The sequence below is a fragment of the Myotis myotis genome, unplaced genomic scaffold (genome assembly GCF_014108235.1).
Source record: "Myotis myotis isolate mMyoMyo1 unplaced genomic scaffold, mMyoMyo1.p scaffold_m19_p_10, whole genome shotgun sequence".
Classification (NCBI taxonomy): Eukaryota; Metazoa; Chordata; class Mammalia; order Chiroptera; family Vespertilionidae; genus Myotis; species Myotis myotis.
The window spans coordinates 63,552,681-63,579,857 of NW_023416314.1; the positions used below are offsets into that span (position 1 = coordinate 63,552,681).

General features: G+C 39.6%; 1 protein-coding gene across 5 annotated transcripts in view; it reads left to right on the forward strand.

Moving 5' to 3' along the window:
* The window catches only part of PATL1 (PAT1 homolog 1, processing body mRNA decay factor), a 34,379-nt gene extending 10,188 nt beyond the window's left edge, over positions 1 to 24,191 (forward strand). Inside the window, exons 4-19 of one of the 5 annotated variants that reach the window (XM_036325752.1) lie at positions 107 to 187; positions 2,231 to 2,425; positions 3,353 to 3,454; positions 4,111 to 4,200; positions 4,418 to 4,638; positions 6,005 to 6,094; positions 8,309 to 8,489; positions 9,208 to 9,331; positions 9,800 to 9,897; positions 10,461 to 10,520; positions 11,505 to 11,653; positions 15,315 to 15,474; positions 19,575 to 19,730; positions 21,921 to 22,012; positions 22,101 to 22,250; positions 22,580 to 24,191. In XM_036325752.1, the coding sequence (XP_036181645.1) occupies positions 107 to 187; positions 2,231 to 2,425; positions 3,353 to 3,454; positions 4,111 to 4,200; positions 4,418 to 4,638; positions 6,005 to 6,094; positions 8,309 to 8,489; positions 9,208 to 9,331; positions 9,800 to 9,897; positions 10,461 to 10,520; positions 11,505 to 11,653; positions 15,315 to 15,474; positions 19,575 to 19,730; positions 21,921 to 22,012; positions 22,101 to 22,250; positions 22,580 to 22,601 (1,971 nt within the window). In that variant the 3' untranslated portion in view covers positions 22,602 to 24,191. Of the gene's footprint in view, positions 1 to 106; positions 188 to 2,230; positions 2,426 to 3,352; positions 3,455 to 4,110; positions 4,201 to 4,417; positions 4,639 to 6,004; positions 6,095 to 8,308; positions 8,490 to 9,207; positions 9,332 to 9,799; positions 9,898 to 10,460; positions 10,521 to 11,504; positions 11,654 to 15,314; positions 15,475 to 17,975; positions 18,164 to 19,574; positions 19,731 to 21,920; positions 22,013 to 22,100; positions 22,251 to 22,579 lie in introns of those variants that run through there. The other 4 variants (XM_036325753.1, XR_004970481.1, XM_036325754.1 and 1 more) reach the window with 4 other exon arrangements.
* Positions 24,192 to 27,177: the final 2,986 nt, after the last annotated feature.

Sequence of the window (27,177 nt, forward strand, 5' to 3'; positions counted from 1 at the left end):
AATTTCTTATTCTCAAGCAGTTGAGGCTCTTTTGGAGCTTTGTTCACCAAAAGCAGGTACTTCATACAGAGAGCCCACACTATTTGTATTTTCCCTTTTTTGTTAGCCCCAACCAGGAAGTCTCAATTCCAGCATCTGGGATGGATCTGAAGTTCTGAGGCGAATCCGAGGACCATTGCTTGCTCAGGTATTAAACATTTTCTCTTTATATACAATTCCACATCTGTGAAAATTTCAAGCTGGCTCCTGTTGTCATCCTTTCCTTGCAGAATCATATAGTTGGATATCATTTGCCAGTCTTAGGTCAATTACTCCATCCAGCACTCAGAGTTGTACCACTTCCTCAGCCTCTGTGGAAGTGCTGAGTTGACTGTGCTTTACTTTGAAAAGGTTGAAATGGGGATGACCTGGAGTGTGACCGGGGCCAGGGAGAGGGGTGCCCAGCAGGGAGGAGGGTGACCTAGGGGTGGGGAGGCAGAGGACTCAAGGATGAGAGATTCCCAGAGAAGGCCCACTGTGAACTAGACATTTAAATGCATTCAGGCTGGTCGACCTTCCTGAGAGCCCTGAGTTTGTAGCATGAAATAGGGGTCCCCCAACTCCAGAGGGGCTCCCCTGTTTCCAAGTAACACCCTTATTGACATCAGAAGCAAGTCCAAATTACCAAAGTTAAGGTGGTTATTGGATTGGTTGGTTTTGATAGTGAAGCCTTTTTACAGTACATGCAATAGACTTAATTCCTGTATCTATATTATATGGTTAGACCAAGAAATGTTTACATGCAATAAGCATATGTGGAAATGCATTTCTGAAGACCAGAATAACTCAAGGCTGCAATTCTATTCAGAACAGAAAATAAAGTTTAAAATAATAATAAATAAAATAAAAGGTTGGAAGGGACCATTATAACTCAATTTTGTCACCTTACAATTTGAGTTACTTGAAAAGTCATTTCTAGGCAGAACTATAAGACTGGAGAATAGATCAGTGTTGGCCAGTGGTTGGGAGTGGTGGGAGAGGTTGACAGCAAAGCCACTCTGCGACTCATACAACTTAACAAAAGGAATATAAACAATCCAATCAAAAAATGGGCAAAGGACTTAAATAGACACTTTTCAAAAGAAGACCTACAGAAGGCCAAACGACATATGAAAACATGCTCAAATCATCTTACAGATGCAAATCAAAACGACAATGAGGTAACATCTCACACCTGTCAGAATAGCTGTCATCAACAAATCCACAAACAAGTATGTGGAGAAAAAGGAACCATTTTGCACTGCTGGTGGGAATGCAGGCTGGTGCGGCCACTGTGGAAAACAGTATGGAGTTTCCTCAAAAAATTAAAAATGGAGCTCCCACTTGACCCAGTAATCCCACTTCTAGGAATATATCCCAAGAAATCTGAAACACCAATCAGAAAGTATATATGCACCCCTATGTTCATAGCAGCACAAATTACAATAGCTAAGATTTGGAAACAGCCTAAGTGCCCATCAGCAGGTGAGTGGATTAAAAAACTGGTACATCTATGCAATGGAATACTACACTGCTGTAAAAAAGAAGGAACTCTTAACCATTGCAACAGCATGGATGGACCTGGAGAGCATTATGCTGAGCAAAATAAGCCAGTCTGAAAAAGATAAATATCACATGATCTCACTCATTTGTGGAATATAATGAACAATGTAAACTGATAAACCAATATAGAGCCAGAGAAAAAAAATATTTTAGAATATAATAGAAGTAATCCTGTTATTTGCAGATTTTTAATATTTCCTACAACTTTTGTGATATTGTACTATGTTAGTACAGTTTTGGTATTATTATATTTAAAATCTTTTTTCTTGAAATAATTTTCATTGCATGTAATATATTTAAAATCATTTTTCTTGAAATATTAAAGTTTATTGCATGTAACATTATTATATTTAAAATCGTTTTTCTTGAAATATTAATGTTTATTGCATGTAAAAAAAAAACCACTACATAGGAAGTTTGTGGAGTGATGAAATTGTTCTATATCTTGATTGTGATGGTAGATTCATGACTGCATTTATTAAACTTCAGAGAACTGTACACCAAAGAGTAAATTTTACTGGATAAGAAATAAAAATAAATAAAATTTTAAATTTCTCGAGATATTTTGACGTTTATAGAGATTATTAACACATTTCAAGTTAAACTAAGGTTTTTTTGTGGATTTTTTTTTTGCTACTTCCTTAATTAGGAAATGCCTACAGTATCTGTATTAGAATATGCCTTGCCTCAGAAGCCCCCACAGGGCCCAGAAGATGATCGGGACCTTTCCGAGCGTGCATTACCAAGGCGGTCAACTTCACCTATCATTGGCAGCCCTCCTGTTAGAGCTGTCCCCATAGGCACCCCACCTAAGCAGATGGCTGTACCCAGCTTCAACCAACAGGTACCTCTCATTAACAGGCACTCAGCCCAGGATATTGGGAATCTGGGCAAAATTATTGGGGAAATTGGTGATGTTGGGAGGAGGGTGGAAATTTTGGGTAGGCATTAGATTAGAAAGAAAAATAGCCAATTAGAGGAGAAGTTAGTACCAATAAGAGACACATTCCTTAATGCCCCTTGCTGGTGCTGCTCCTATTGCTGCTTTCTAAATGGGGAGAAAAGGGTAGTTAACCACATTTAGTGTATATATCCTTTTTAAAGGGTTTTGCTGGCTGCCCAAAACATTAGCAGAGAGGTAACTGAAAGCTGGGGGGAGTGGGAACACACAGCATTGTCCACATCCCTTTTTACCTTTAAGATATCCCTGCTTTCCCTAGAGCCTGTGCAGTCCTGTTCCATAGACTTTCCTCCACCTGAAACGAGCAGCTGAAAAGGAAGGCCAATTTGGAAGGTATGGGGGGAGGGTGGTGTTGGTATGGCCTAGTTAGGCTCAGTATCCCATGAAATGGTGGAGTCACAGTATATTACAAAAGAGCTCTAAGCATGGCGGCCATATCACAGGGGCTTCAGAATAGGACTTAGTTAATCCTCCAGCTTTCTTATCATTCCTTCTCCCTCACTGCTACCAAAATATATCCTTTTGGAGAGAATTTGCAAGTTTGAATATCTGCTGGTACCTCCCTCAGATAGCATGGAAGGGTGGGGATAACTGGAGAATTAGCTAAATCTTCCTCTGTTAAAAGCTACTGATATTTGTGGGAGGAAGTGACCAAAGGTTCTGTATATGAACCCATAGCCTTAGCAATTGGTTTAGAAGTAGGGCTTTGCATTGAGTTCTGTGTCTCTACCAGTACTAGAAGGGAGGAAGTGTAGGTGGAAGAAAAACTGACTTCACTGAGTGTAGTTGTTTATATGTTTGCCCTCATAGATTCTGTGTCCGAAGCCTGTCCATGTTCGGCCCCCAATGCCACCACGTTATCCTGCTCCCTATGGTGAGAGGATGTCTCCAAACCAGCTCTGCAATGTCCCGGTATGTCACTCTACAACCTAATGAAAATGCAATCTGTATTTTCTGATAACTACCTATTTAATCACTATACAAGTATATGGACTTCTCTTAATTATACATATTTTTTCTATCTCCATACTTGAATTTCTGAATCTTCTGGTCCCCAGATCAGAAGACATGATTCATTATGTTCAGTTGTTTCTTATATCAGTTCTTATCTTTAAAAATCTAAACTCGGTGTGATCATTTGATTTCCTTCTATCTCTGTCCCTCGTTCTGCTTTCTTTTTCATGTTACATTATGATAGTACTTCATAATTACATAATTATTCTCTTTTACATTAGTGGACAGCTTGACTGTACAGTTTAAGAGTGTGCTTTTTTTTTTTACTGTGTTTTGCATCTTGTTGTTGTTTTGTTTGTTTTTAAATTCTTTATTGTTTAAAGTATTACATATGTCTCCTTTCTCCCTATTGACCTCTCCCCAGTTGCTCCCACCCCCCAGCACATGCCCTTGCCCCACCCACCAGTCTTTTTTCATTGGTTATGCTTATATGCATGCAATTTAAGAGTTTTTATATCCAAATTTATTCTGCATTTCTATTGAGTTTCCTTATTATATTGATTTACTTATTTCATAGTATATAAGTTTTTTCTTTTTCTTTTTTTTTATTCTAGAACTCTTCCCTACTGGGTCACCCTTTCCCTCCTAGTGTCCCTCCTGTTCTTAGCCCCCTCCAGAGAGCACAGCTTCTTGGAGGAGCACAGGTAAGCCTTCAGTAGCTCAACCCATAAAGAGCTCTCTTACTTTCCTGAAGTGCACTACATGATACCTTTTTTTTTCTCTTTGATCAATCACTACTGTCTCTTTTTTCCCCATTATCATTTCAAACAAACTTACTGATGGAAACAATATTAACTTTTCTGTGGATAAAAGCAAGGGGACTTGCTGATTAACTAAGTTTAAGGTTTTGTCCCTCTGTAGCTACAGCCTGGACGGATGTCTCCCAGCCAGTTTGCACGGGTCCCTGGATTTGTTGGTAGTCCACTTGCTGCCATGAATCCCAAGCTGCTGCAAGGGCGAGTTGGGCAGATGCTTCCCCCAGCACCAGGCTTCCGTGCCTTCTTTAGTGCTCCACCTCCTGCTACACCACCTCCTCCACAGCAGCACCCCCCTGGCCCAGGACCTCTTGTGCAAAACTTACGGTATACACAACAAATGCTACTGTTTGTTTATTCATTGTTGGCTGAGTCTCCTAATGACATTTAGTATTTTAATATGGAAGTCTCTTGATATTTGCAGGTGATAAATTTTGAGATGTTACTGGATCCTCAAGTTGCCAGAAGAGAAATGTTTGACAGTCTGCAGGCTTTCTTATAAATCACATTTTCCTCAAGTCACATATTTCCTGTGTACATTTGCACATTTCTAATTAATCACCTCTTTTATTTCTTCTAAAGTTTATGTCTCACTCTAGATTCGTTTTACAAACACACACATACTTATACAGGGTGGGGCAAAAATAGTTGTGAGTATGCAAAACACAGCTTATTCTGTTTATTGTATTATTATCAATAGAGGCCCAGTGCATGAAATTCTTGCACTTGGGCATGAATTGTGCCCTCTCGTAGTCCAGGAGCCCTCAGGGGATGTCCGACTGACAGCTTAGGCCTGCTTGTGGGGAGTGGACCTAAGCCGTCAGTTGGACATCCTTAGTACTGCCTTGGAGGCGAGAGAGGCTCCCGCCACCACCGCTACGCTCACCAGTCATGAGCCTGGCTTCTGGCTGAGTGGCACTCCCCCTGTGGGAGCGCACTGACCATCAGGGGGCAGCTCCTACATTGAGTGTTTGCCCACTTGTGGTCAGTGCATGTCATAGTGACCTGTTGTTCTGCTGTTGGGTCAATTTGCATATTAGCCTTTTATTATATAGGATATTTTCCATATGAACAACTGTAAACTTACTTTTGCCCCACCCTGTATATATCACTAAGGGTTCTTTAGAGAAACAGAACCAAGAAGTGCCATATATACATAATACAAGGTGGAGCAAAGGCAGGTTTACAATTGTGAGTATGTGAAACAGAGTTTATTCTTGTAGTACTATTTATTAATTATTGTTTTACTTTCCATATGAACAACTATAAAGCTACTTTTGCTCCACCTTGTATTTTCAGTGTCATTCCCAAGTGGTTGTAACTAAGTACATTAAATCTAAAGCAGCGGTCACCAACCTTTTGGACCTCATGGACCATCAGTGGTCCGCAGACCACCAGTTGGCGACTGCTGATTTAGAGACTTCTGTTTGACAGAAGCAAAGAGAAAAAGGATTATACTGCTTGACTGTTAATTCACTCAAATTTATGATCACCTGCTCAGGAGTTGAGAATTGGCCATTGTAGAAGACATAAGAACATATGGCTATCTTTTTCTTCTAAAAAGTCTCCTTAGAATAGACTCTAACATTCCCTTGGATGAACCTGTATGAAGTTATCTTGTACTAACAACATTCTTGAAAACTTCAAATCATAAGGACATCAGAAATAAAAAACCTTTTCTGTTTTTTCTTAGATCTCAGGCCCCAATGTTTAGAGCAGACACCACTCATCTTCATCCACAGCACCGTCGACTTTTGCATCAGAGACAGCAACAGAATAGAAAGTAAGTGCTCACCCTCCTCGTTTGCAATTTTTTAATTCAGCTGTTCATTTTGACAGTGTACATGGTGCTACTAGTTTATTTTTTAAAATATATTTTTCTTGAGGGAGAGAGGGATAGAAACATCAAGGATGAGAGAGAATCATTCATCAGCTGACTCCTGCACGCCCCCTAGTGAGGCTCAAGCTGCAACCCAGGCATGTTCCCTGACTGGGAATTGAACCGTGACCTCCTGGTTCATAGGTCAACGCTCAACCACTGAGCCATGCTGGCTAGGCAAGGAGCTACTGATTTAGTTTACTTTTTAAGTAAATTTAAATAGTATTGAATTTATTTTACTGGTAAAGTCAACATATAAGCTGTCATTTTATGTTTGTGATACACTAGCTTCAAATGATAACATTTTGTCAGCTAATTTCCAAGTTACTATAATTCTGTTGATCAGAAATACAGTTTAGATCTGATATTTTTTCTTATAAGCCAACATTTTATACTCTTACCAAGTTCTTACCATATTCTTACCTACCTTTTGTCTACCATCTCAGCTCTGAGGTAATCTTGAATTATAGTAGTTAGCTTTATATTTGGGTTTGATGTAATGCCAACAGTCACTCTTTAATCTTGGCTATAATTCTTTAATCCTCATCCAACAAATGCAAATACATATTGATATATGTGACCCCAGCTATATGTCAGGCACTATGGGGATTGAAAGAACAAGGCATATAAAACCCTGCCTTAGTGGAGCTTATGTTATAATCATAAAATAAAAAATTAAACAAAACTTAGGTTTCTTCAACCTTCGGTTATAATGTTTTCTATGTGTAATCCATTCTCACATTCAAAGGAATTGTAGAATATTTTTTGCAGGAAAAATACTGTATGGGCTCTTAAAATATTAATTTTAAAAATACTGTATTAAAATATTAAATTCTAGTGCCTATTGTTAACTCTATGGGACTGTACACTTTAGAATTTGATAAGAGGGTAGATCTCATGATAACAAAAGACCACACTAACATGCAGTTCCCATGTTACATGGCTCATACAAATGGAATCTCAAAAAGCTCACTTGTAATCAGAAAACTGCAGATTAAAATTAGATAACCATTTTACATCTCCACATGGACAAAACTTGAAGTATCACTGACTGTTATTATCAGCAAGATTGGAGTGTACAGCCTCTTAGGAGAGAACTTGGCAATAAGTAATAAGGTTGAAAATGTGAATACACCACATCTTAGTAGATCTATTTTTAATATATACCTGGGTATATTATCAACATGGATAAGTATGAAAAGCAGTGTTGAGTGAGAACCATTTATATAAAATTGAAAGGCACACTGAATACTAATGTATAAAATTTAAAGATGTACACACAAGTAACCAAAGAACTAATGTGCATATATGTATAGCCCATGGACATAGAAAATAGTGCAGTGAAGGTCTGGGGAGTGGGGAAGAGGCTGTGTGGAGGGAGGCAAAGAAGGAAGGGAAATGAGGAACATCTGTAATACTTTCAACAATAAAAAATAAATTTAAAAAAGGGGAAAAAAGTAAAGAAACAATTCAGGGAGGGTACATACCAAAGTCGTTCCTCTAGAAACTGGGCTGGGATCTATCCAGAGAAGTACAAGAGGGCCTTCAGCCTTAAATGTAATGCTTAATATTACTTTTTAAAAATCTGAGGCTAATTTGGCAAAAAATAGATTTTTTTCATTATGTCTAGGTGGAAGATAAATGAATGTTTATTATAGTATTTTCTGGGTATTTCTCTACATTTGAATTATTTCATGATTTTCAACAAGTTTAAAATAAGTATATAGACTTATAATCAAATTGGCCTGTGTTCAGATCTCTTACTCTGACTAGTTGTGTGGCTTTGGACAAATTACGTGATCTTTTTCGGCCTTAGTTTGTTGTCTTAAGTGGAAAAGTAAACCTACTACCTCATAGGGTTATTGTAGGGCTTATACAAAAGTCTGTAGATGAAAGTACTTAGCATCTGGTAAGGAAGTCAGATCTTAGTTTTATTTCCTTAACTGTGTATTGCATAGCTCTTGCCTCTCAAATTTTGTAAAGATTCAGCTCTCTTTCACTTCTCTCTTAGCAAAAGCAAAGGGGAATCTTTTTTTAATTGGCCTTGTTTATTCCTGTATTATTATAAGGCATAATAAATGCCGCTTGAAGTGAGTGTGGTATGTGTTCGTTTTTCAGTCAGCATCGGAATCTCAATGGTGCAGGAGATAGAGGAAGTCACCGGAGCAGTCACCAAGATCATCTCCGGAAGGATCCGTATGCCAATCTCATGTTGCAGCGAGAAAAGGACTGGGTCGCCAAAATCCAGATGATGCAACTGCAAAGCACTGATCCCTACCTGGATGATTTTTATTATCAGGTAAATACTCTGTGCTAGTTTTGAGGGTCATAGTTTAGTTCCTTCCTCTGGTGAAAGCACTCATTTAAATATTGGTAGAATTGGACATTGATAGAATTTTCTTTTGAAGTAGTCTTTAAGTGGATAAGAATGACTAAATTCTGTTCTCTTTTCAAGCTAAAGAGCCTCTCACTGTTCACTAAAAGGTTTTCATATATGCCATCTATTTTTTACACATAGAGGCTCTCAAACCAATATTTTCAAATCCCTTTGGCATCAGTAATCTGGTTCTTTCAATTAAGGATATTGGCAGTCTTTCTTGGCTGGTGTGGCTCAATTGGTTAGGTGTCATCCCATGCAGGTTGCAGGTTCGATTTGCCATCAGCCCAGGTTGCAGGCTCAATCTCTGGTAGGGGGTGGGCAGGAGGCAGTCAATTGATGTCTTGCTCTTACATTGATGTTTCTCTCTCTCCCTCCCTCTAAAAAGTCAATTTAAAAATCTTTAAGAAAAAAAAATAAGAATATTGGCAGTCTAACTTTAAAGATATTTCCATTAATGATTACCTTTTTTAAGGCTGGGATTTTTTTTATAAAGGAAATTTATAGCAGTTTAACAAAAATTACAGACCAATACATTTACAGAAGGCAAGTTGTTGCAGTCACCAGTATAATTATTTAATGGTAAAGAGCTGCTATATTGTGTGCTTGTGTTGCAACTGAAATTCTTGTCACGGGGCAGAATTACTTTGAAAAACTGGAGAAACTGTCAGCTGCTGAAGAATTACAAGGTGATGGTCCTAAAAAGGAGCGCACCAAGCTCATTACCCCTCAGGTGGCCAAACTGGAGCACGCCTATAAGCCAGGTAAGCTCTTATCCCCTTAATGTAATAAGAGAAATTTGGCAGGCTACTGATATGATAAAATATAAGTAACTGCATAGGTGACTGGATAGAGATGTTTAAAACTGATTAATTAAGGTACTGTTGTCCTTAGTAAATACCGAGATCAACCTTTGTTCAAGTGTGGAATAAATGGTTTGGTACGGACCTTTTAGGTCCTTTTCTACTTGAGATTCCATAACTTTTTAATGCCTTTTTAAATTCCTAATTGTGCTAAAATAGATAAGGGAGGAACATTTCAGATCTCAATTTGATTATTATTGCAACAAAAAAATGGAAAAGGGAAAATTTTGATAAGAGCTTGCTTTAGATAATACTTGGATTTTTATAGTAAATTATTAGACTATGAGTAAAGAACAGAAAATATAAAGATCTCAGAAAGCTGTCTGTCTGCACAGCTGAGTTTTTGTTGGAAATGTTTTGTCCTTGCAGTGCAGTTTGAGGGCTCTTTGGGAAAGCTTACCGTCTCTAGTGTGAATAATCCCCGGAAAATGATTGATGCTGTTGTGACATCTCGGAGTGAGGATGATGTAAGTGTCAGCAGAATTGTGTGTTTAAGAAATTCTGGGTTATCACTACTTCTCTTGGGGTCATTGTGGAATGGAATCAAGCATAATGGAGTTCTTTATAGTCTAACCTGAAGCTTCTGATCTGACCTATCATGGCATTCTGGTTTTCTTCAAATGTGTTGAGATTCTAACACCTTCATCTCTAAGGCAGCCAGGCAGGACCTGGGGTGGCAGGAATCTTTTCACTGGGTAACTGGCTGCAAATAGCATCAGCTATTTTTCTCCAGTATTTAAATTATCATTTTCTATGTGTTTTAAGATTTTTCTATAATATCTTCATCTTCTACTGCATTCTACAATTACCTTTTGCCTATCTATGAGTTCAGTTTAATGGTTTGTGTGTGGATTGATTCAATCAACTTTATAAACTTTGTCCACATCTTTGTTTTTAGAATATTAACTTTCAAGGAGTCAAGATTGTCTTCTCAAAGTATTTTCACAAATGGAACTTACATATGCAGACTAAAAAACTTATTTTTAATAGCGGTAAACAGTCCACATTAAATAGTCTTGTCTTTTTTTAGGAAACAAAAGAAAAACAGGTTCGGGACAAGAGACGAAAAACCCTTGTCATAATTGAGAAAGTAAGTTTTAGAATTTGTTGCTATGGTTTCAAATAAGGAACTGTCAAATGTATGTACTATAAGTAGAAAAGCAATCAGCGCTCTGTAATTTTAATTAATGGATATATTCTTGTTGAGTGCCTATTATGTGCCAAGCACACCAGAAAGGTGTTCTCACCTGTGGCCTCAAGGAAGTCTCTCATGATCACAAATACTGGGGTTTTGTCCAAACTTGTTCAGGTCACAGCTGAGTGCTAGGGCAGGTCACCTTTCTAGGACAATTGGAATAAAAATGACATTGTTCCATATATGAAATAGTTGAATCAATTGAATCAGTTTACATATATTGGCACTCCCTGGGTGTTGGGTGCTAAGAAAAACAAGGTAACACACCGGCAGTTGTTTTGTGAAGTGTAAATACTACGTTGCAAGGCCATAGAGCATAGTGGTTAAGAGCACCGACTCTGGAACCAGGCTGCAAATCATGCCTTTTTCACTTTTAATTAAGTCTGTGACTTGAGGCCAGTTATTTAACCTTTCTGTGCTGTCCTCAGTTTCTTCATCTATAAAAATGGGGATGCTGATAGTCTCTTTCTGATTGGGCTGTAGTGAGTATTCGGTGAATGGGTACTTACATGCCAAGTGCTTAGAACAGTGCCCAGCACCCAGTATAAAAATGATTATACCTTTTTTTTTTTTTTTAATCAATGTAAGGCTTAACTTGAAGCAGTGATACAGGTTGTTTATGTTACAGAGCTGTTGTTGCTGTTGGAAATTTTAGAATGTGTAATCATTTCACTATCATTACCTTCTGGATTAGAGGTCAAGGAAACATGAAGAATGGTGTTTGAAGAAATTTTAAAAGTTATTTCACTGTGTTTTTCTAGATTTAAAAGAGCACTTTTGTTCTCTCAATTTTATTACAGTGAGCTTTCATTCCAGTATCTTTAATTGTTAGTCCTAAACTGTGAGGTGATTTATCTAATACTCTGACCCTGACTTAAGACCTACAGTTTGCTCCTGGATGTGGAAGATTATGAAAGGCGTTACCTCCTAAGTCTAGAAGAAGAGCGACCTGCCCTGATGGATGAAAGAAAGCACAAAATTTGCAGCATGTATGACAACTTAAGGGGAAAATTACCTGGACAAGAGAGGTAAGAATTGCGCACTTTGAGGAAGACATGAGACTAGCTGGACTCCCTACTCTGCTAAACTGAACTTTATACATTTCTACCTTTTCTCCTTTACCATCTCAGTAAGCTCCAAGTCTGTTCTTTTGGCCTAATTGAGATGCCACTTCATATAAAGCATTTCATAATCCTTCCCAGCCAGGAAAAAAAAAAATCTCTTTATCCTGAATTCATTTATCCAACAAATACTTTTTTTTTTTTTACTTTCTTTTCTTTTCTTTTTTTTTAAATTAAATCTTTATTGTTCAGATTATTACATTTGTTCCTCTTTTTTTCCCCCCCATAACTCCCCTCCTTCCAGTTCCCACCCCACCCTCCACCCTCACTCCCCACCCACTGTCCTCATCCATAGGTGCACGATTTTTGTCCAGTCTCTTCCTGCATCTCCCACACCCCTTTCCCCCTCAAGAATAGTCAGTCCATTCCCTTTCTATGTCCCTGATTCTATTATAATCAACAGTTCATTCTGTTCATCAGATTATTTATTCACTTGATTCTTAGATTCACTTGTCGATAGATGCATATTTGTTGTTCATAATTTGTATCTTTACCTTTTTCTTCTTCTTCCTCTTCTTAAAGGATGCCTTTCAGCATTTCATATAATACTGGTTTGGTGGTGATGAACTCCTTTAGCTTTTCCTTATCTGTGAAGCTCTTTATCTGACCTTCAATTCTGAATGATAGCTTTGCTGGATAAAGTAATCTTGGTTGTAGGTTCTTGGCATTCATCACTTTGAATATTTCTTGCCACTCCCTTCTGGCCTGCAAAGTTTCTGTTGAGAAATCAGCTGACAGTCGTATGGGTATTCCCTTGTAGGTAACTGAGTTTCTTTCTCTTGCTGCTTTTAAGATTCTCTCTTTGTCTTTTGCTCTTGGCATTTTAATTATGATGTGTCTTGGTGTGGTCCTCTTTGGATTCCTTTTGTTTGGGGTTCTCTGCACTTCCTGGAGTTGTAAGTCTATTTCTTTCAACAGGTAAGGGAAGTTTTCTGTCATTATTTCTTCAAATAGGTTTTCAATATCTTGCTCTCTCTCATCTTCTGGCACCCCTATAATTCTGATGTTGGTACACTTGAAGCTGTCCCAGAGGCTCCTTACACTATCTTCGTATTTTCGGATTCTTTTTTCATTTTGCTTTTCCGGTTGGGTGTTTTTTGCTTCTTCGCATTTCAAATCTTTGACTTGATTCTTGCGCTCCTCTGGTCTGCTGTTGGGAGTCTGTATAGTATTCTTTATTTCAGTCAGTGTATGCTTAATTTCTAGTTGGTTCTTTATCATAACATCGAGGGTCTCATTAGATTTCTTGTAGATCTCATTAAGTTTATCGGTGGCTTCTAGACAGTTCTTGAGAGACCTTAAAAGTGTGGTTCTGAACTCTATATCTTCCATTGACAATTTTGTCCTGTTTCTTTGTCTCCGCATTTTTTTTATGCTTTCTTGGTGCACCCCCTAGTGGTCTTTGTGCGGAGTCTTGTTGTAGTTAAGCCTTGATTGTTGTAGTTAATACTAGGGGGATTTGACCTCAGGCCAACTGGCTGTGAGAGTCAGCTGTGTCTGCAGTGGGAAAACTTCTGTCCTCTGGGGAGGTGCTAATCTAGCCTTTGCCTGAGGCTATCCGGCAAATGGCTCTGTGCAGGGCTTGGGCGGGGCAGGCGGGTTGCACTGGTCACACGGGATCAACAGGGCGGGCGGAGGGAAGCAGCCCTGTCCCCAGAGGCTCTGCCTCTCAGAGTCCCAGCAACCGCTGCAAACCTCAGAGAGAAAGCTGCCCTCGTGTTCCGACCGATGCCAGACAGTCCCGCTTCTCCCGTTTGAGTCTGGGTCCCTAGTGACTCGCCCAGAACTGGAGCTCAGGGCCTGAGCCTCCCTCCCGATTGAAAACAACAACCCCGCCCTCAGCCACCAGCCCGCTCCGCCCACACCTCCGCACCTTTGTATTTTCCGCACTGCGCCTCCTCTGAGTCTCGGTATGCTGTTCTCTTTCCTTCTAGTTGAAGAATTTCCCCTCAGCCAGCTTTCCTGTGGTTCTGGGTGATGTCCGTTCCGTCTTTTAGTTGTATTTTTGAAGTGGTTGTGCGAGGCAGCATTCTCCGGTGTTTACCTATGCCACCATCTTGGTTCTCTTAACAAATACTTATTACTATCTACTAGGGACTGCTGGGTGCTGGAGAGAAAGTGGGGAATATTATTTAGTTTCTATTTTTGAGCTTATGGATTGTACTTGGTTAATGCTTATTAGCATGCTCAACCTTTTAATCTTTATGTATTTTCTTTCCCACTAAGTTGAAAAGTATAAACATTTAAACTTCCTTGGGATTTTCATAGAGTACTCATACACTATGGAAACGTGTCAGTCTTTCAGTGAAGACTGAGCTCCTTAATATATCTTTTTTTTTTTTTCTGTATCTCTATCATCTCTCTCCCACCCAGTATCTGGAACAGAATCTTGCTAATGGTAAATGTTTTATAAATCCCAAATATTTGTTTGATGAACGCAAGAGGACTGTCTAAGCCAGAACATACACCAAACAGAACATAAGAATAAGCACCTTCTTTTCTGGAGTTTGGGCTGACAGGGAACTGGTTGGATAAATGTAGGTTTATCCATGGATTGGAATGTTATGCAGCCATTAAAACGTATGTAGTTGAAGTATATTTATTGATGTGGAAAAGTGTTCACAAAAAGTTGTTGGGAAAAGTGAAGCAACAAAGCCATATGAATTCTATGAACCCAATTTTAGTTTTAATTATTTTTTTTGTTAATCCTCATCTGAGGATATTTTTCCATTGATTTTTAGAGAGAGTGGAAGGGAGTGGAGAGAGAAGCATCAATGTTAGAGAGTCACATCAATTGGTTGCCTCCCATACGTGCCTGGACCAGGACCTGCAACTGAGGTACATGCCTTTGACTGGGACCCTTCAGTCTCCAGACCAACTCTCTATCCACTGAGCCAAACCAGCTAGGCCTGGACACATTTTTTTTTTCTTAATCTATTTTTACTGATTTCAGAGAGGAAGGGGAAGGAAGAGAGAGAGAGAGAAACATCAATGATGAGAGGGAATCATTGATCGGCTCCCTCCTGCACGCCCCCTACTGGGGACAGAACCCACAACCCGGGCATGTGCCCTTGACCAGACTCGAACCTGGGACCCTTGAGTCCGCAGGCCAATGCTCTATCCACTGAGCCAAACCGGCCAGGGCTGGACCCATTTTTTTGTGAAAGATAAAAGTGTTATACCCAGCAAAAAATTTCTTCAAAATGTTAACACTACCTCTCAGATTATGGAATTTTAATTTCCTTTTTGCTTATATAATTTTCAGATTTTGCTGATTAACTGTGTTATTTTATAGTTAGTTAAAAGTTAATACAGGAAATTAATGCATATAGTTTGACCAAATTTTTTTAACATACAGTTTTTGAAATAATAGTCTACATTTGGGAAACTTGAAAAATTACTTTTTATTATTTGATTGAGAGTTGGAGAAGTAATTCTCACTATTTTGTAGTACAGATAATTGTATAGTGAAAATGAATGCAGTATATTCATTTAGTAACATGTAAGAGGGAAAAAGGTTTTTATATTGTTCTTGCTGACCTAAGTTAGCATTTTTCTTCCCCTGCAGGCCAAGTGATGACCTCTTTGTACAGATCATGTGTATCCGAAAAGGGAAGAGAATGGTTGCCCGCATTCTCCCTTTCCTCTCCACAGAGCAAGCAGCTGACATTCTCATGACAACAGCCAGGAACCTCCCATTCCTTATCAAGAAGGATGCACAAGATGAGGTGATCCTCATGTGGAAAGGAGGGATGTCTTTCTTTGGGTCTTCATAGTATGATTTCTAGAATCCAAATTTATTTTCCTCCCCATTCTTTTTGTGTTGCTTCTCTAACCTTTGGCAGTGTGACTTATTTAAAACAAAACTTTACTCCAGACCTATTTTTTAATTCCATGTTTCATCCCACGTACCATGTTTCTAAACATAAAGAAAACAGCAATTCCTTCTTATTTAACATAGTTATAAAGCTGTGATCTGTATCTGAATTACTTGGGAAGCAAATAATTTAGCCCTATCCCAAATATGCTGAATCAGAATTTACAGAGGAAAGATCAGGGACATTGTATCTATAACAAGGTCCCAGCTGAATATGATGCTACTAAAGTTTAGAAACTTATGGTCTTGGTTACTTTGCTAGATATAAAGTAGCACTCATTGGGATGTTGTCACCAGCTCGACATTTACCTGTAGACTGAGTTGAATGGCATCCTGCCCACAAGAATCAGGCCAGTACTTTTAAGTAACTTTTATCACAATCTAAACTAGGTTGGATATTGAAACATGATTATCAAGTTTACAAGTTAACTCTTGGTGAGAATTATTTTCTGCTTATTCCTGTCATAACACTTGAAAGATTAGCAGAATTTAGAACAGTCTTAGAAGTTCAAAACAAGAAATTAATAGGGTAGCACAAAGGGCTAATATTATTAACTGTGAGCTTCAGAAAAATAGAATTAATGATAGTGAACCTGTTAGAATAGACTACAAGTTAAGTAACAACCATCTGGTAATAGTCCCAGGAAACATGATTTCAAGATACTTTATCAATGGTGTAACATGAAAGAATTGAAAATTACTCCTTTTGAAATGAGTTGAAAAAATACCTTCTTGAAATTTTAGCATCTGCAGAAGAAATGAATGTGAAGTTTATGTCTCATCATTGGAAAAAGTGAATTGAGACAAGACAAGTACATTTTTAAAAGAATTCAAGAATGAAAAATGGGTTGGAAGTTAAGGATTTGAGGTTTATCCTAGAAAATAGAAGACAAGAATAAAAGTAACCGCAACTTTACAGCATATAAATTATAGGCAAGGAGGCAGGCATTCATTCATCATAATCTCAGAGGAACTCATAAATAGAAACAAGTTGGGAAAGCAGAAACCAACTTGAAGGGGCTCCCATTGGTAAAAGTGGGATTATTTTTATCTTAAAGAAAAATTACAGAAGTGGGTTGAGGTAGACATATTTAATAAGTTTATAATAATACAAAGAAATAAGTCAATCATCCTCAGAGATTGCTAGGCCATCAACTTAATATTCTGAAAACTGATAAGTAAAGGAAAAGAAGCTTTCATTCTGCCTTTCCATTATAACCAGAGAGTCACCATATTATAATAGAAAGTTCTTTATAGAAGAACTAGAGGCCTGCTGCATGAAATTTGTGGCGGGAAGGGGGATGTCCCTCAACCTCACCTGTATCCTCTCACAATCTGGAACCCCGTGGGATGTCGGGCCTAAACCGGCAGTCGGACATCTCTCTCGCAATCCTGGACGCTGCATGCACCAGTGACCATACTTTTCATACAGGTCAAAGGCATCTTGCTATTATATGGGCAGCTACATTTTTTTGCCCTGATTATAAAAAGTAGTATATAACATGATCTTTCTGAGTTAGTAGTACCATTTTCCCTATCTTGTGGGTGGAAAAACTGAAGCAGAGAGAAGTAATTGACTTTGTCACACAGTTGTAAGTGTCAGAATCAGGGCTGACCACAAAATGTGCAAGCTAGAGTCCATGCATTTCATCACTACATCATCCTGTTTTTTCAGTGTTAGAGTAGCCTTGCCAGGTTTTAATTTTTAAATTTAAGAGACTGTTCCCAATACATAGGGTAGGATCCCTATGCCTGGCCAGTGATCAGGGCCATCTGTGGGGCAACCGGCAGGCGGGGTGATCGGGGGCATTGGCCGGAGGCTTGGTGCCACCCACCGGCCAGCCCCACCCCCCAATCACTGCCGCCAGTCACCTCCCTCTCAGGGGGCAGACACTCAACACAGAATGCAGGAGCTGCGTGAGGGCAGCTCCTGTGTTGGGCATCTGCCCCCTGGTGGTCAGTTTGCCTCATAGCAACCGGTCATTCAACCGTTTGGTCGATTTGCACATTAGGGTTTTATTATATAGGATTCCAGCTACTAAATGCAAAAATATGATAACATTAGGAAATCATTTTACAACCCCCAAATGGAAATGCAGTCAATCTGGACTGCAGTCATTACTGATACTAAAAGCATTAGGTAAATGGTGGATGGAGGACTTTACATGGGTTGGAGCGAGCTAACACCTGAACCCACTGGTCACTGTTCACAACACTAACAGGGAACTACCAGATGCCGTGTGCATCTTGACATGATGCAGTAGAAAGCACATAGTTCTACCAGCCCTCCATCAAACCTCCCCACCCTCCCCCCTTTGAACCTGAATCTAATCAAACCTTTAATTCCATCAGTTTATATGGGGAATATAGAAGATTCTGTTAAATTATACCACCCAGGTGCAAATAACCAGATCCAAAATATGGAACAAATGACCCAGTTTCTTAAACAAATAAATGATATGGGAAGAGGAGATGGACAGTGACAGAGGACCTGTTGTTAACAGATTTTCAAAGCCTTACCAACCAACCAAGTGCTGTCAGTGAGTGGATCTTATTTGAACTATGATTAGAATAATTCAGCTGCTAAAAGACATTTTTGAAATAATTGGAGAAATTTTAATTTGGAGTAGATATTAGATGATATTGAGGAATTAAATTTTGCTAGGTGCAATAATATGAGAGGTTTTGTTAGAGATACAAACTGAAGTATTTATAGATGAAATTATAAAGGAGGAACAGATTGAATAAAATTCGGCAAAATGTTTAATTATTGAAGTTGCATGATGGGTAGGTACAAGGACTTCATTATACTGCTCTTTATACTTTTGTGTATATTTTTAAATGCTTTGATTTTTTTTTTAATATATTTTATTGATTTTTTACAGAGAGGAAGGGAGAGAGATAGAGAGTTAGAAACATCGATGAGAGAGAAACATCGATCAGCTGCCTCCTGCACATCTCCCACTGGGGATGTGCCCGCAACCCAGGTACATGCCCTTGACCGGAATTGAACCTGGGACCTTTCAGTCCGCAGGCCGACGCTCTATCCACTGAGCCAAACCGGTTTTGGCATTGCTTTGATTTTTAAAGCTTTGTTTATTTAGAGTAGTGGACCACAAAAAAGTAGCCTACTCTCCATCCTTGGCTATTATATAAAGTAAAACCAGCCATCATTTTTTTATACCAGGGGCATTGAGTGCTGGAAGCACTTTTGATTTCCTTTCATGTGTTGTAACCTAGTTATGTTGGTAGCTCTGTATTTTAACTTTTCAGTTCAGGCTAATGACCAGAAGGAATGAATGGCTAGCAAGGTAGAATTCAACTTCCTTGGGTTCTGTTTCAGGCTACTAGCTCTATAACTCTGACCACTGAGCTTAGTCAATTAGCTTTTCTAATAATCTATAAAATTACTAAATAATTTCTCTGTTTCCTCTTTGAGCTTTTATAAAGATAAACCAAAATAGAATTAAGTCTGAAAATACTTCTCAGTAATTCTGTAGTACTCCCTCTTAGACACAATATATTGAAATTGCCTAAATATTCATCTCTGTGTTTTTGATCCCTGAGGGTCTGTCTGTCCTTTTAACTTTTGTTCTTAGCCTGTGTTCTTGGTACATTGTAGGAATTTAAATATTTGTGAGATAAATTAAAATACTGGTGTTTTATCATGAATCTTTTGTGTTGGAGAAGTGATTTTATTCCCTGGGTTCACACAAGTCATGATACTTCATATGCAAATTGAATTGAAAAAGTTCTCAGTAGATACCTTAGAATACTTTGTTAGGATTCTAGTAGTATCTGCTAGACTTGTCAGCCCATATTTGTTAAATCTCGCCTCAGGCAGTTGAGTATGTAGCTGAGCAAGCACCCACCTATCCAGGCTCACCCACTGAGGGTGACTGAAGTAACAGTTGCCAGGATCTAATGTTTTATTTTTTTTTTTCTCTGTAGGTGCTGCCGTGCTTATTGAGTCCCTTTTCCCTCCTCCTCTATCATCTTCCGTCAGTGACTGTCACCAGCCTTCTGCAACAGCTAATGAACCTACCTCAGAGTGCAGCTGCACCAGCACCTTCTAATCCTCACCTCACTGCTGTTCTCCAGAACAAGGTGGTCTTGCCTTTTTCGTCCCTGAACTTTACAAGTCTTCTAAATTTGAGTTACAGATAACACTAATGGCTGCTGTGGGTATGGCAACTTGTTAAAAATGTTTCCTTCATCTGGAGTTACATTAAGTTTCTAGTAACAGAAGCCAGAATTAACAGTGGTTTCAACAAAATAGGATTTTATGTATCTCATGTCAGTAAATCTGGTGTAGTGGCTCCATGCATGGTCAGGGATGCAAGCTCATTCGGTTTGCCTTCTCTGCTATCTTAGTAGTGGCTGCCATACTCATGACTCCTCTGGGTCCATGATGATTGTAGAATTCAAGGCTCCACTTTGCATCAGGAAGAGAGGTGGGTACAGATGGCTGAAACATGTGGATTAGCTGTCTGTCTTCCTTATGGACCTTTTCCAGGAATTTTCACCAACAATTACTTAAAATCTCAATGGCCAGTCTTTGTCACATGCCACACCTAACTGCAGAAAGGGTGGAAACATCTTTTAGTTCACACCATTGTCATCACAAAATTAGAGTTCTCAAATAGGAGGAGAAAAGTATATTACAGTGGGCAAGGAGCAGCCTTTGTTACATGACTTTACATAGAAGAACATCCCATTTCATATTTCATTTACATCAAATTAAGTATCCAGAGACTCATAGGGGAAGCATAAACAGAAGAAGGAGCATGAGCGTTTAAACAGAGCAAGTTTTCATTCCTTGCCTGCCACTGTCTAGATTTGCGACTCTGAATAGATTATTTCATTTTGCTGAGCCATAGGTTCCTGGTCTGTGATGATGTCTACTTCAGTGTTGATGTCCACTTCAGGATTTTCCTATTACTGAGATGCGAGAACAGCTGTGAACAGTTCATTGTAATGCCTCATTCATAGGCACTCATTAAGGGTCATCTGTTAAAGTGAAAAAGTAGGCTCTTTCCTTGCCCCCCAAAACTGTCAAAGCATGACTCTGGAGAGGGAGCGGATGCAGTGCCTCAGGGACTTCAGATGGGGTTCTGGCATGATCAGTTATGTGCCCTCCATGTAATTTGGTTTCCTGGTACTAATTTTGATAAAGGCAGTAGAAAATTGTGAGATCAGATGAGATTGTATAGCCCAGTGTTGTTTTTCATATATGAAGGGAACTTTTGGGGAAAGGCAGTGTTATCCTCTATGAGGGGAACTCAGAAAGGTGGGATGGAATCTCAGAATATCCCCATCTTCTCTTTATGATCCATCATAACTGTGACTCAGACATTAACCCAGTACTTCTGGTCCCTATTGCATTTTCATTCTATGCCCTTTTAGACTGCATGTTTCCTGCTTTTACCACTACCCCATAAGTAAAACAAATCTTTATATATTTTAATTTCTAAAGCATGTTGTGGAAATCGTGATAATCCTAGATATGGTGAATATAAACTTCTTTTAATTTTTTTAGACTCTTATTAGCATCCTATCTATACCTTTATATTTCCAGATAGATGTGTCCTTTTTTAAGAAAATCTTTTCTTGCCCTGACCGGTTTGGCTCAGTGGATAGAGCGTTAGCCTGCAGACTGAAAGGTCCCAGGTTCGATTCTGGTCAAGGGCATGTACCTGGGTTGCAGGCACATCTCCAATAGGGAGTGTGCAGGAGGCAGCTGGTCAATGTTTCTCTCTCATCGATGTTTCTAACTCTCTATCCCTCTCCCTTCCTCTCTGTAATAAATTAATAAAATATATTTTAAAAAAAAAAGAAAAGAAAATCTTTTCTTTGTATCCTGATCATTTCAGTTATGCTTCTTTGTACATTTCCCACAGGTTTTACTACCTGTTTTTCTTAATTCAAAATATCTTGCTCTTTTTAATGTTTTTTATTTTGTCCATGAACTTTAATTTTCGGTATCAAAGTTTGTCTTCATTTAACTTCCCTTTTTAATTCATTTATCCATGGCAAGGAAAAGTTATCTTTTTATCACAGGGTGGGGTTGAGAGGCAGTGAGAACTGTAGGACACTGGGACTTTTGTTTCCATTGATTATGTGTTTTGCTGCTGTGCAAGGAGAAAGGCACAGCGTCTCCCCTCATGGTTGTCTGATCTTTGCCCAGTCTCACTGAAGAGCACAGCGGTAGTCATTTGATTTAGTGCCATTTCCCCTGCGTGGTGGCGCAGAGGAGGAGATGCAATATTGAACTTGATTCCCTTTCTCCTCTTGTAGTTTGGCCTGTCACTGCTCCTTGTTGTCCTCAGCCGTGGGGAAGACCTACAGAGTTCAGACCCTGCTACAGAATCAACAGAAAACAACCAGTGGTTAGTCTGCGCTGTATTTCTTTTAAATTCTTTTAGGTAATCTTTTCATTCTTTTTCTTACATTATTATTATCGATTTTCCCTTTCAGGATGCAAGTGATGTTCATGGCAACCCGAGAGCTTCTGAGGATTCCCCAAGCAGCCCTAGCCAAGCCAATCTCTATCCCCACAAACCTAGTATCCCTCTTTTCTCGCTATGTTGACCGACAGAAACTGAATTTGCTGGAGACAAAACTGCAGTAAGTTAGCAACAGGATAATTCCTATCTCACTAACGTTGGCACTTTAGAAGTTATGAGGAGGAGGTTTGGGGGCGGGGTGGGCATAAATATGAATTTGGTGGAAGAGATTAAAGACTTCTATCAAATATATGAGTACCTGCTAGATATCAAACACTGTACTGGGTGCAGTAGCACCCTCATAGTTGACTGAATGCTAAGAGTAGAGACGAGACATCTTTGGTGTTTCGTTAAGATAATTTTTACAAGGATGTAATTTTATGAAAAACATTGCCTTCTGTTTTAACTCATTTATACAAACAAGTTTCCTTTCTTTCTTTATACCTGTAGGCTAGTTCAGGGGATACGATAAAAGATCTGCACATGTGTCCTGTACCTCTTTTTGGCTGTCACCTGCACTGCTGCCATCACCAATGGAGTGTTTGTAATGAGGGAGGGGAGGTAGCTCATTCCTCAGAGCGTCTTATGTGGCCGAGTCCTGTTCACAAGGATTGTCTCTAAATGCCAGGTGTTTCCCCACTGCTCTGTGACGTTCGGCTGAGTGATACTTCTGCTGGTTTCTTCTTACCTTCTCTGTTACAATTCTGCATGTCCTACTTTTACTCAATTCTTCTCAATTTTGCATTTTCTTTGCTCTAGAGACACAAATATAATCTCTCCCTTTATCCCACCACTATTCCATTTCAGAGTAGATTATAGCCTGCCAAAGGATCCCTCCCCACATCTTATTGAAGTCTTTTTCATTGCCCCATATTAATATGACTATAGGAGAACCAATTAAATAGAAATTAATATACATGTGTGTGTACACACACCCCTCTACATGTGTTTCTGTGGTCTCCAGAGGATCCTTAAAGAATGAGTTTTAGAGGGAGAAATATTCAGTTGACATCCCTCCTCTAAACACAAACTAGCTGATATGTTTCTAGTCCTTATAATTAATTTGGTGAGTTCCCCTTGTTTTAATATAAATACAGAATATGCCAGCATATTAATAAAATCAGAACTCAATTGGCTGACACCCAGCTCTAGACTGAGAAGTCCTTTTTTTCTTCCCCACTTGAGTTTCCTTTGTTTCTGTTCACCTGAATGGAAACAGCATACGGTTTAAGCCTTTATCCTGCTACAGCGACAGTGTACTTGAGCCTGTCCTCCCAAGTGTGTGGAAGATTGCCCAAGATGATTCTAACTTAGAGCCTCCTTCCACAGTGTAGCTTTTGTCTTCCTGAGACTACTTCAGTAAGCCATGCTTTTACCTCTCTCTTCCCCATTTTTATTTGGTGTCCTGGATAGAAACCTCCAAATGTAACCATGGAAGCTAAGTTGGGCTTGCTTTGTTCTTCATTCTCCATGCCATGGGCAGAACTGCTGTCCTTGCTACTTCATCTCACTCAGGTCCCATCCCAGGACCTAGACATGAATCCTAGCAAGGACAGCCTTCCGTTACCTTTTCACTTGTCCCTCTCCCATTCAGCAGTCAACCAGGATAAGAGGTTTTGTTCCATGGTGATTATAGCCCTCAAGAAAAATCTGAATCCATTTTAAATGTACTTTTTGTTGTTCTCACCTTTTGAATGTAGTGGGGAAAGACAAGTTGTGATGTTTAAAGAGAATAAACATTTTGCACATAACATGTATTGTACAACAGTAAAATCCTCCATTATAACAAGTTGTCCTTGTCTCCATCTCCATTTCTTCTCATTCTGTAGCCCCAGGCTCCACCAGCTGTTCCCAGTGACATTACTAGCTTCCCTCTGCCATTATCAACTGACTTATTTCCACTGGGCACCTTTCCTGCCTTTTCACTTCACAACCGATCAAGTGAATACTTGATTAGTATTTCTTCTCTGCTTTTTTGTTTGGTTCTAATAAAGATTAAAGTTTCTAAATTTACATTTTTATAGGGAATTGTAAATAAATACAAATTGTATACTTGAAAAAATGTGTGCCAGCATTTCTCCTTTCTTGTTACTTCTTAGCATGATTTTTAATTTGTTTCTAACATACTTAGGTAGACTGGCAAGTCTCGGTGTTGGAAATTGGTAAGGATATTACCTGATGTTTTTACTTTTTTAATGTTATTGTAATGTTTACATGGTAACTTTCCTTTAAAAACCTAGAGTGCTTTCTGTCCTCCTCTCTCCATTTTAACTACAAAATGGAATTATGAATTGTAGATATACTGTAGGTCATCTTTTTCATGCCATCTATCTCTAGGCACATGTGATTTTTAAGAGATTCATTTAACCCAGTTTGGCCTTAAGCTGCCCTCATAATTCATCTTCTCAAAGGAGATGGGGGAAATTTTCCAATTTGTTAGAGTAAATTTGTTATTTCAGATAAAAAGGTTCTAATCCCTTTCTCTGCCATTGTGGTGTGTGCAGTTAAGTCTTTTCCTCGCCATATCTTCTCACAAGACTTTGAGAATCAGGCAATTCTTAACCAACAAACAAAAGCAGAATCATCCCATTCCCCAATGTATTTGGCTGAAAACTGTTAATAAAATCTGGTACAACTCCAAGAGGAGACACTAGAGCAGCGGTTCTCAACCTGTGGGTCGCGACCCTTTTGGCGGTCGAACAACCCTTTCACAGGGGTCGCCTAAGACCATCCTGCATATCAGATATTTACATTATGATTCATAACAGTAGCAACATTACAATTATGAAGTAGCAACGAAAATAATTTTATGGTTGGGTCACAACATGAAGAACTGTATTTAAAAGGCCAGAAGGTTGAGAACCACTGCACTAGAGTAAGACCAAGGTGAATCTGTAAGGAATTGTATGTAAGATGGCACACATACTTGTGCTGTGTCACAGTCACTAGCCTCTACCATATCTAGCTGGGAACATCACCTCTCTGGACAGTTGGGTATATTCTACTGAGACAATCATTTTTCTCTTTGTTTCTGTTTCTCCTGCACTAGTTGATTGGTTCAATAATAAATGCGAGATACTTTGAAAAAAAAGATTCAGCGAACAAGTAGAGAAAGAGAAAAAAAAATAAAAATTATAAAGAGGGAGGGAGACGTTGGCTGCCTACCTACTTGAAGCTTATTTTCCCCCTCATGAGTAGACGGGCTCCTTGAGATAAACTGTTTGCCCAAGGTGACAGCTGAGCAGCAGAGCATGGGACTCCTGCAGGATGTTCTTATTGCTGTGAAGGAGTAAAACTATCTTGTAGTGGATCTGTTCTCAACCCTAAGTTAAAGAAAAAGTCTTATTAGATAGTGAGGTTTGGTTAGAGAGGAACTGGCCTAGGAGTGTCCTCGAAACCCAAAAGCATGGATTCAGAATGTCAGAGTGAGGAAGACCTTAGTGGTTGGTCTACCAGCCAGGGAGCTGAAGCTGAGGGGGCAGAGGCTAGTTCAGGTCCCTGGGCTGGAACGCCAGTTTGAATGCTCTGCTCCTCTCTAGGTTACAGTTCATAGCCTGGGAAATGCTGGGCCTGCTCCAGAAAATGTTATCTATAATAACTAAAGTGTAATATGCTAATTAGACCAGAAGTCCTTCCACCGAGCCGGAGGGAAGCCTGGGTCCCAGGTGCCTGGCGGCAGCCACAGGAAAACCCAGGTCCCAGGTGCCAGAGGGAAGCCAGTGTCAGCAGCTGGGGGAAGGAAGGCCTACTCTTGCACGAATTTCGTGCATTGGGCCTGCAGTAGTGTTTCTTGTGAGAAAAAGCCCGAGTTTAAGAAGTAAGTGCTTTGGCCCTGGCTGGGTAGCTCTGTTGGTTAGAATGTCATCCAAATAGACTAAGATTGCATTGGTGGTATAGTAGTGAGCATAGCTGCCTTCCAAATACACTAAGATTGCAGGTTCAGTCCCTGGTCAGGGCACATATAAGAATCAATGACTGAATGAATGAATGGAACAAATAGATGTTTCTCCTAACTAAATAAGTGCTTCTACTTTATGAATGTAACACTAGCTTATAATATCCACCAACTGATTTTGAGTCATGTAATATATTCAAGATATTTTTTGTTCTAGGCACTTTAAAAGTCACTTAAGACTCTAACTAATGAGAGCAATATTAACCTCCCTGCTAATGTATGTCAAAAATAATCAAATTAGGTGAGGCCTAAAATAGTTTACGACAGTGTGTCACAGTTAAAAACTGACATCAATGCATGTAATCTTAACCTATCCTATCTCATAAAAGAGAAACATGGTAATTAGCCATACCTCCGCTACCCTTCCCATTGGCTAATCAGGGCGATATGCAAATTAACTGCCAGCCAAGATGGCGGCCGGCACCCAGGCAGCTTGAAGCGAACATGAGGCTTGCTTGCTTCAGTGACGGGGGACTCCAACGTTCCCCGCCTGCCGCTGCCGGCCTCTGAGCTTGCAGTTTGAAACGTTGTTATAAATATAGAAGCTAAACAAAACCCCAGAAACCTGCTTTCAGCCAGCCGGGATCTCAGAGCTGGAGTTGAAACAGTGTCTTGATTATAGAAACCAAACAAACCAAATACCTGCTTTCAGCAGCAGAGGCCTCAGAGCTGGAGCCAAGCCTCAAAGCTAAAGCTGGCCCAGAATAAAAAAAAAAAAAAAGGAGCGGTTGGGAACTTCAGTCACCCGCCAGCCTGAAAACAGCCCTCAGCCCCTCACCCAGACTGGCCAGGCACCCCAGTGGGGAACCCCACCCTGAAGGGGGTGTGACCAGCTACAAACAGCCATCATCCCCTCATCCAGGCTGGCCAGGCACCCCAGTGGGGACCCCCACGCTGATCCAGGACACCCTTCAGGGCAAACCAGCCGGCCCCCACCCGTGCACCAGGCCTCTATCCTATATAGTAAAAGGGTAACATGCCTCCCAGCACCGGGATCAGCAGAGCCGCGAGGCCTCCCGGCACCGGGATCAGTGTGACAGGGGGCAGCGCCCAAACCCCCTGATCACCCTGCAGCTCTATGTGTGACAGGGGG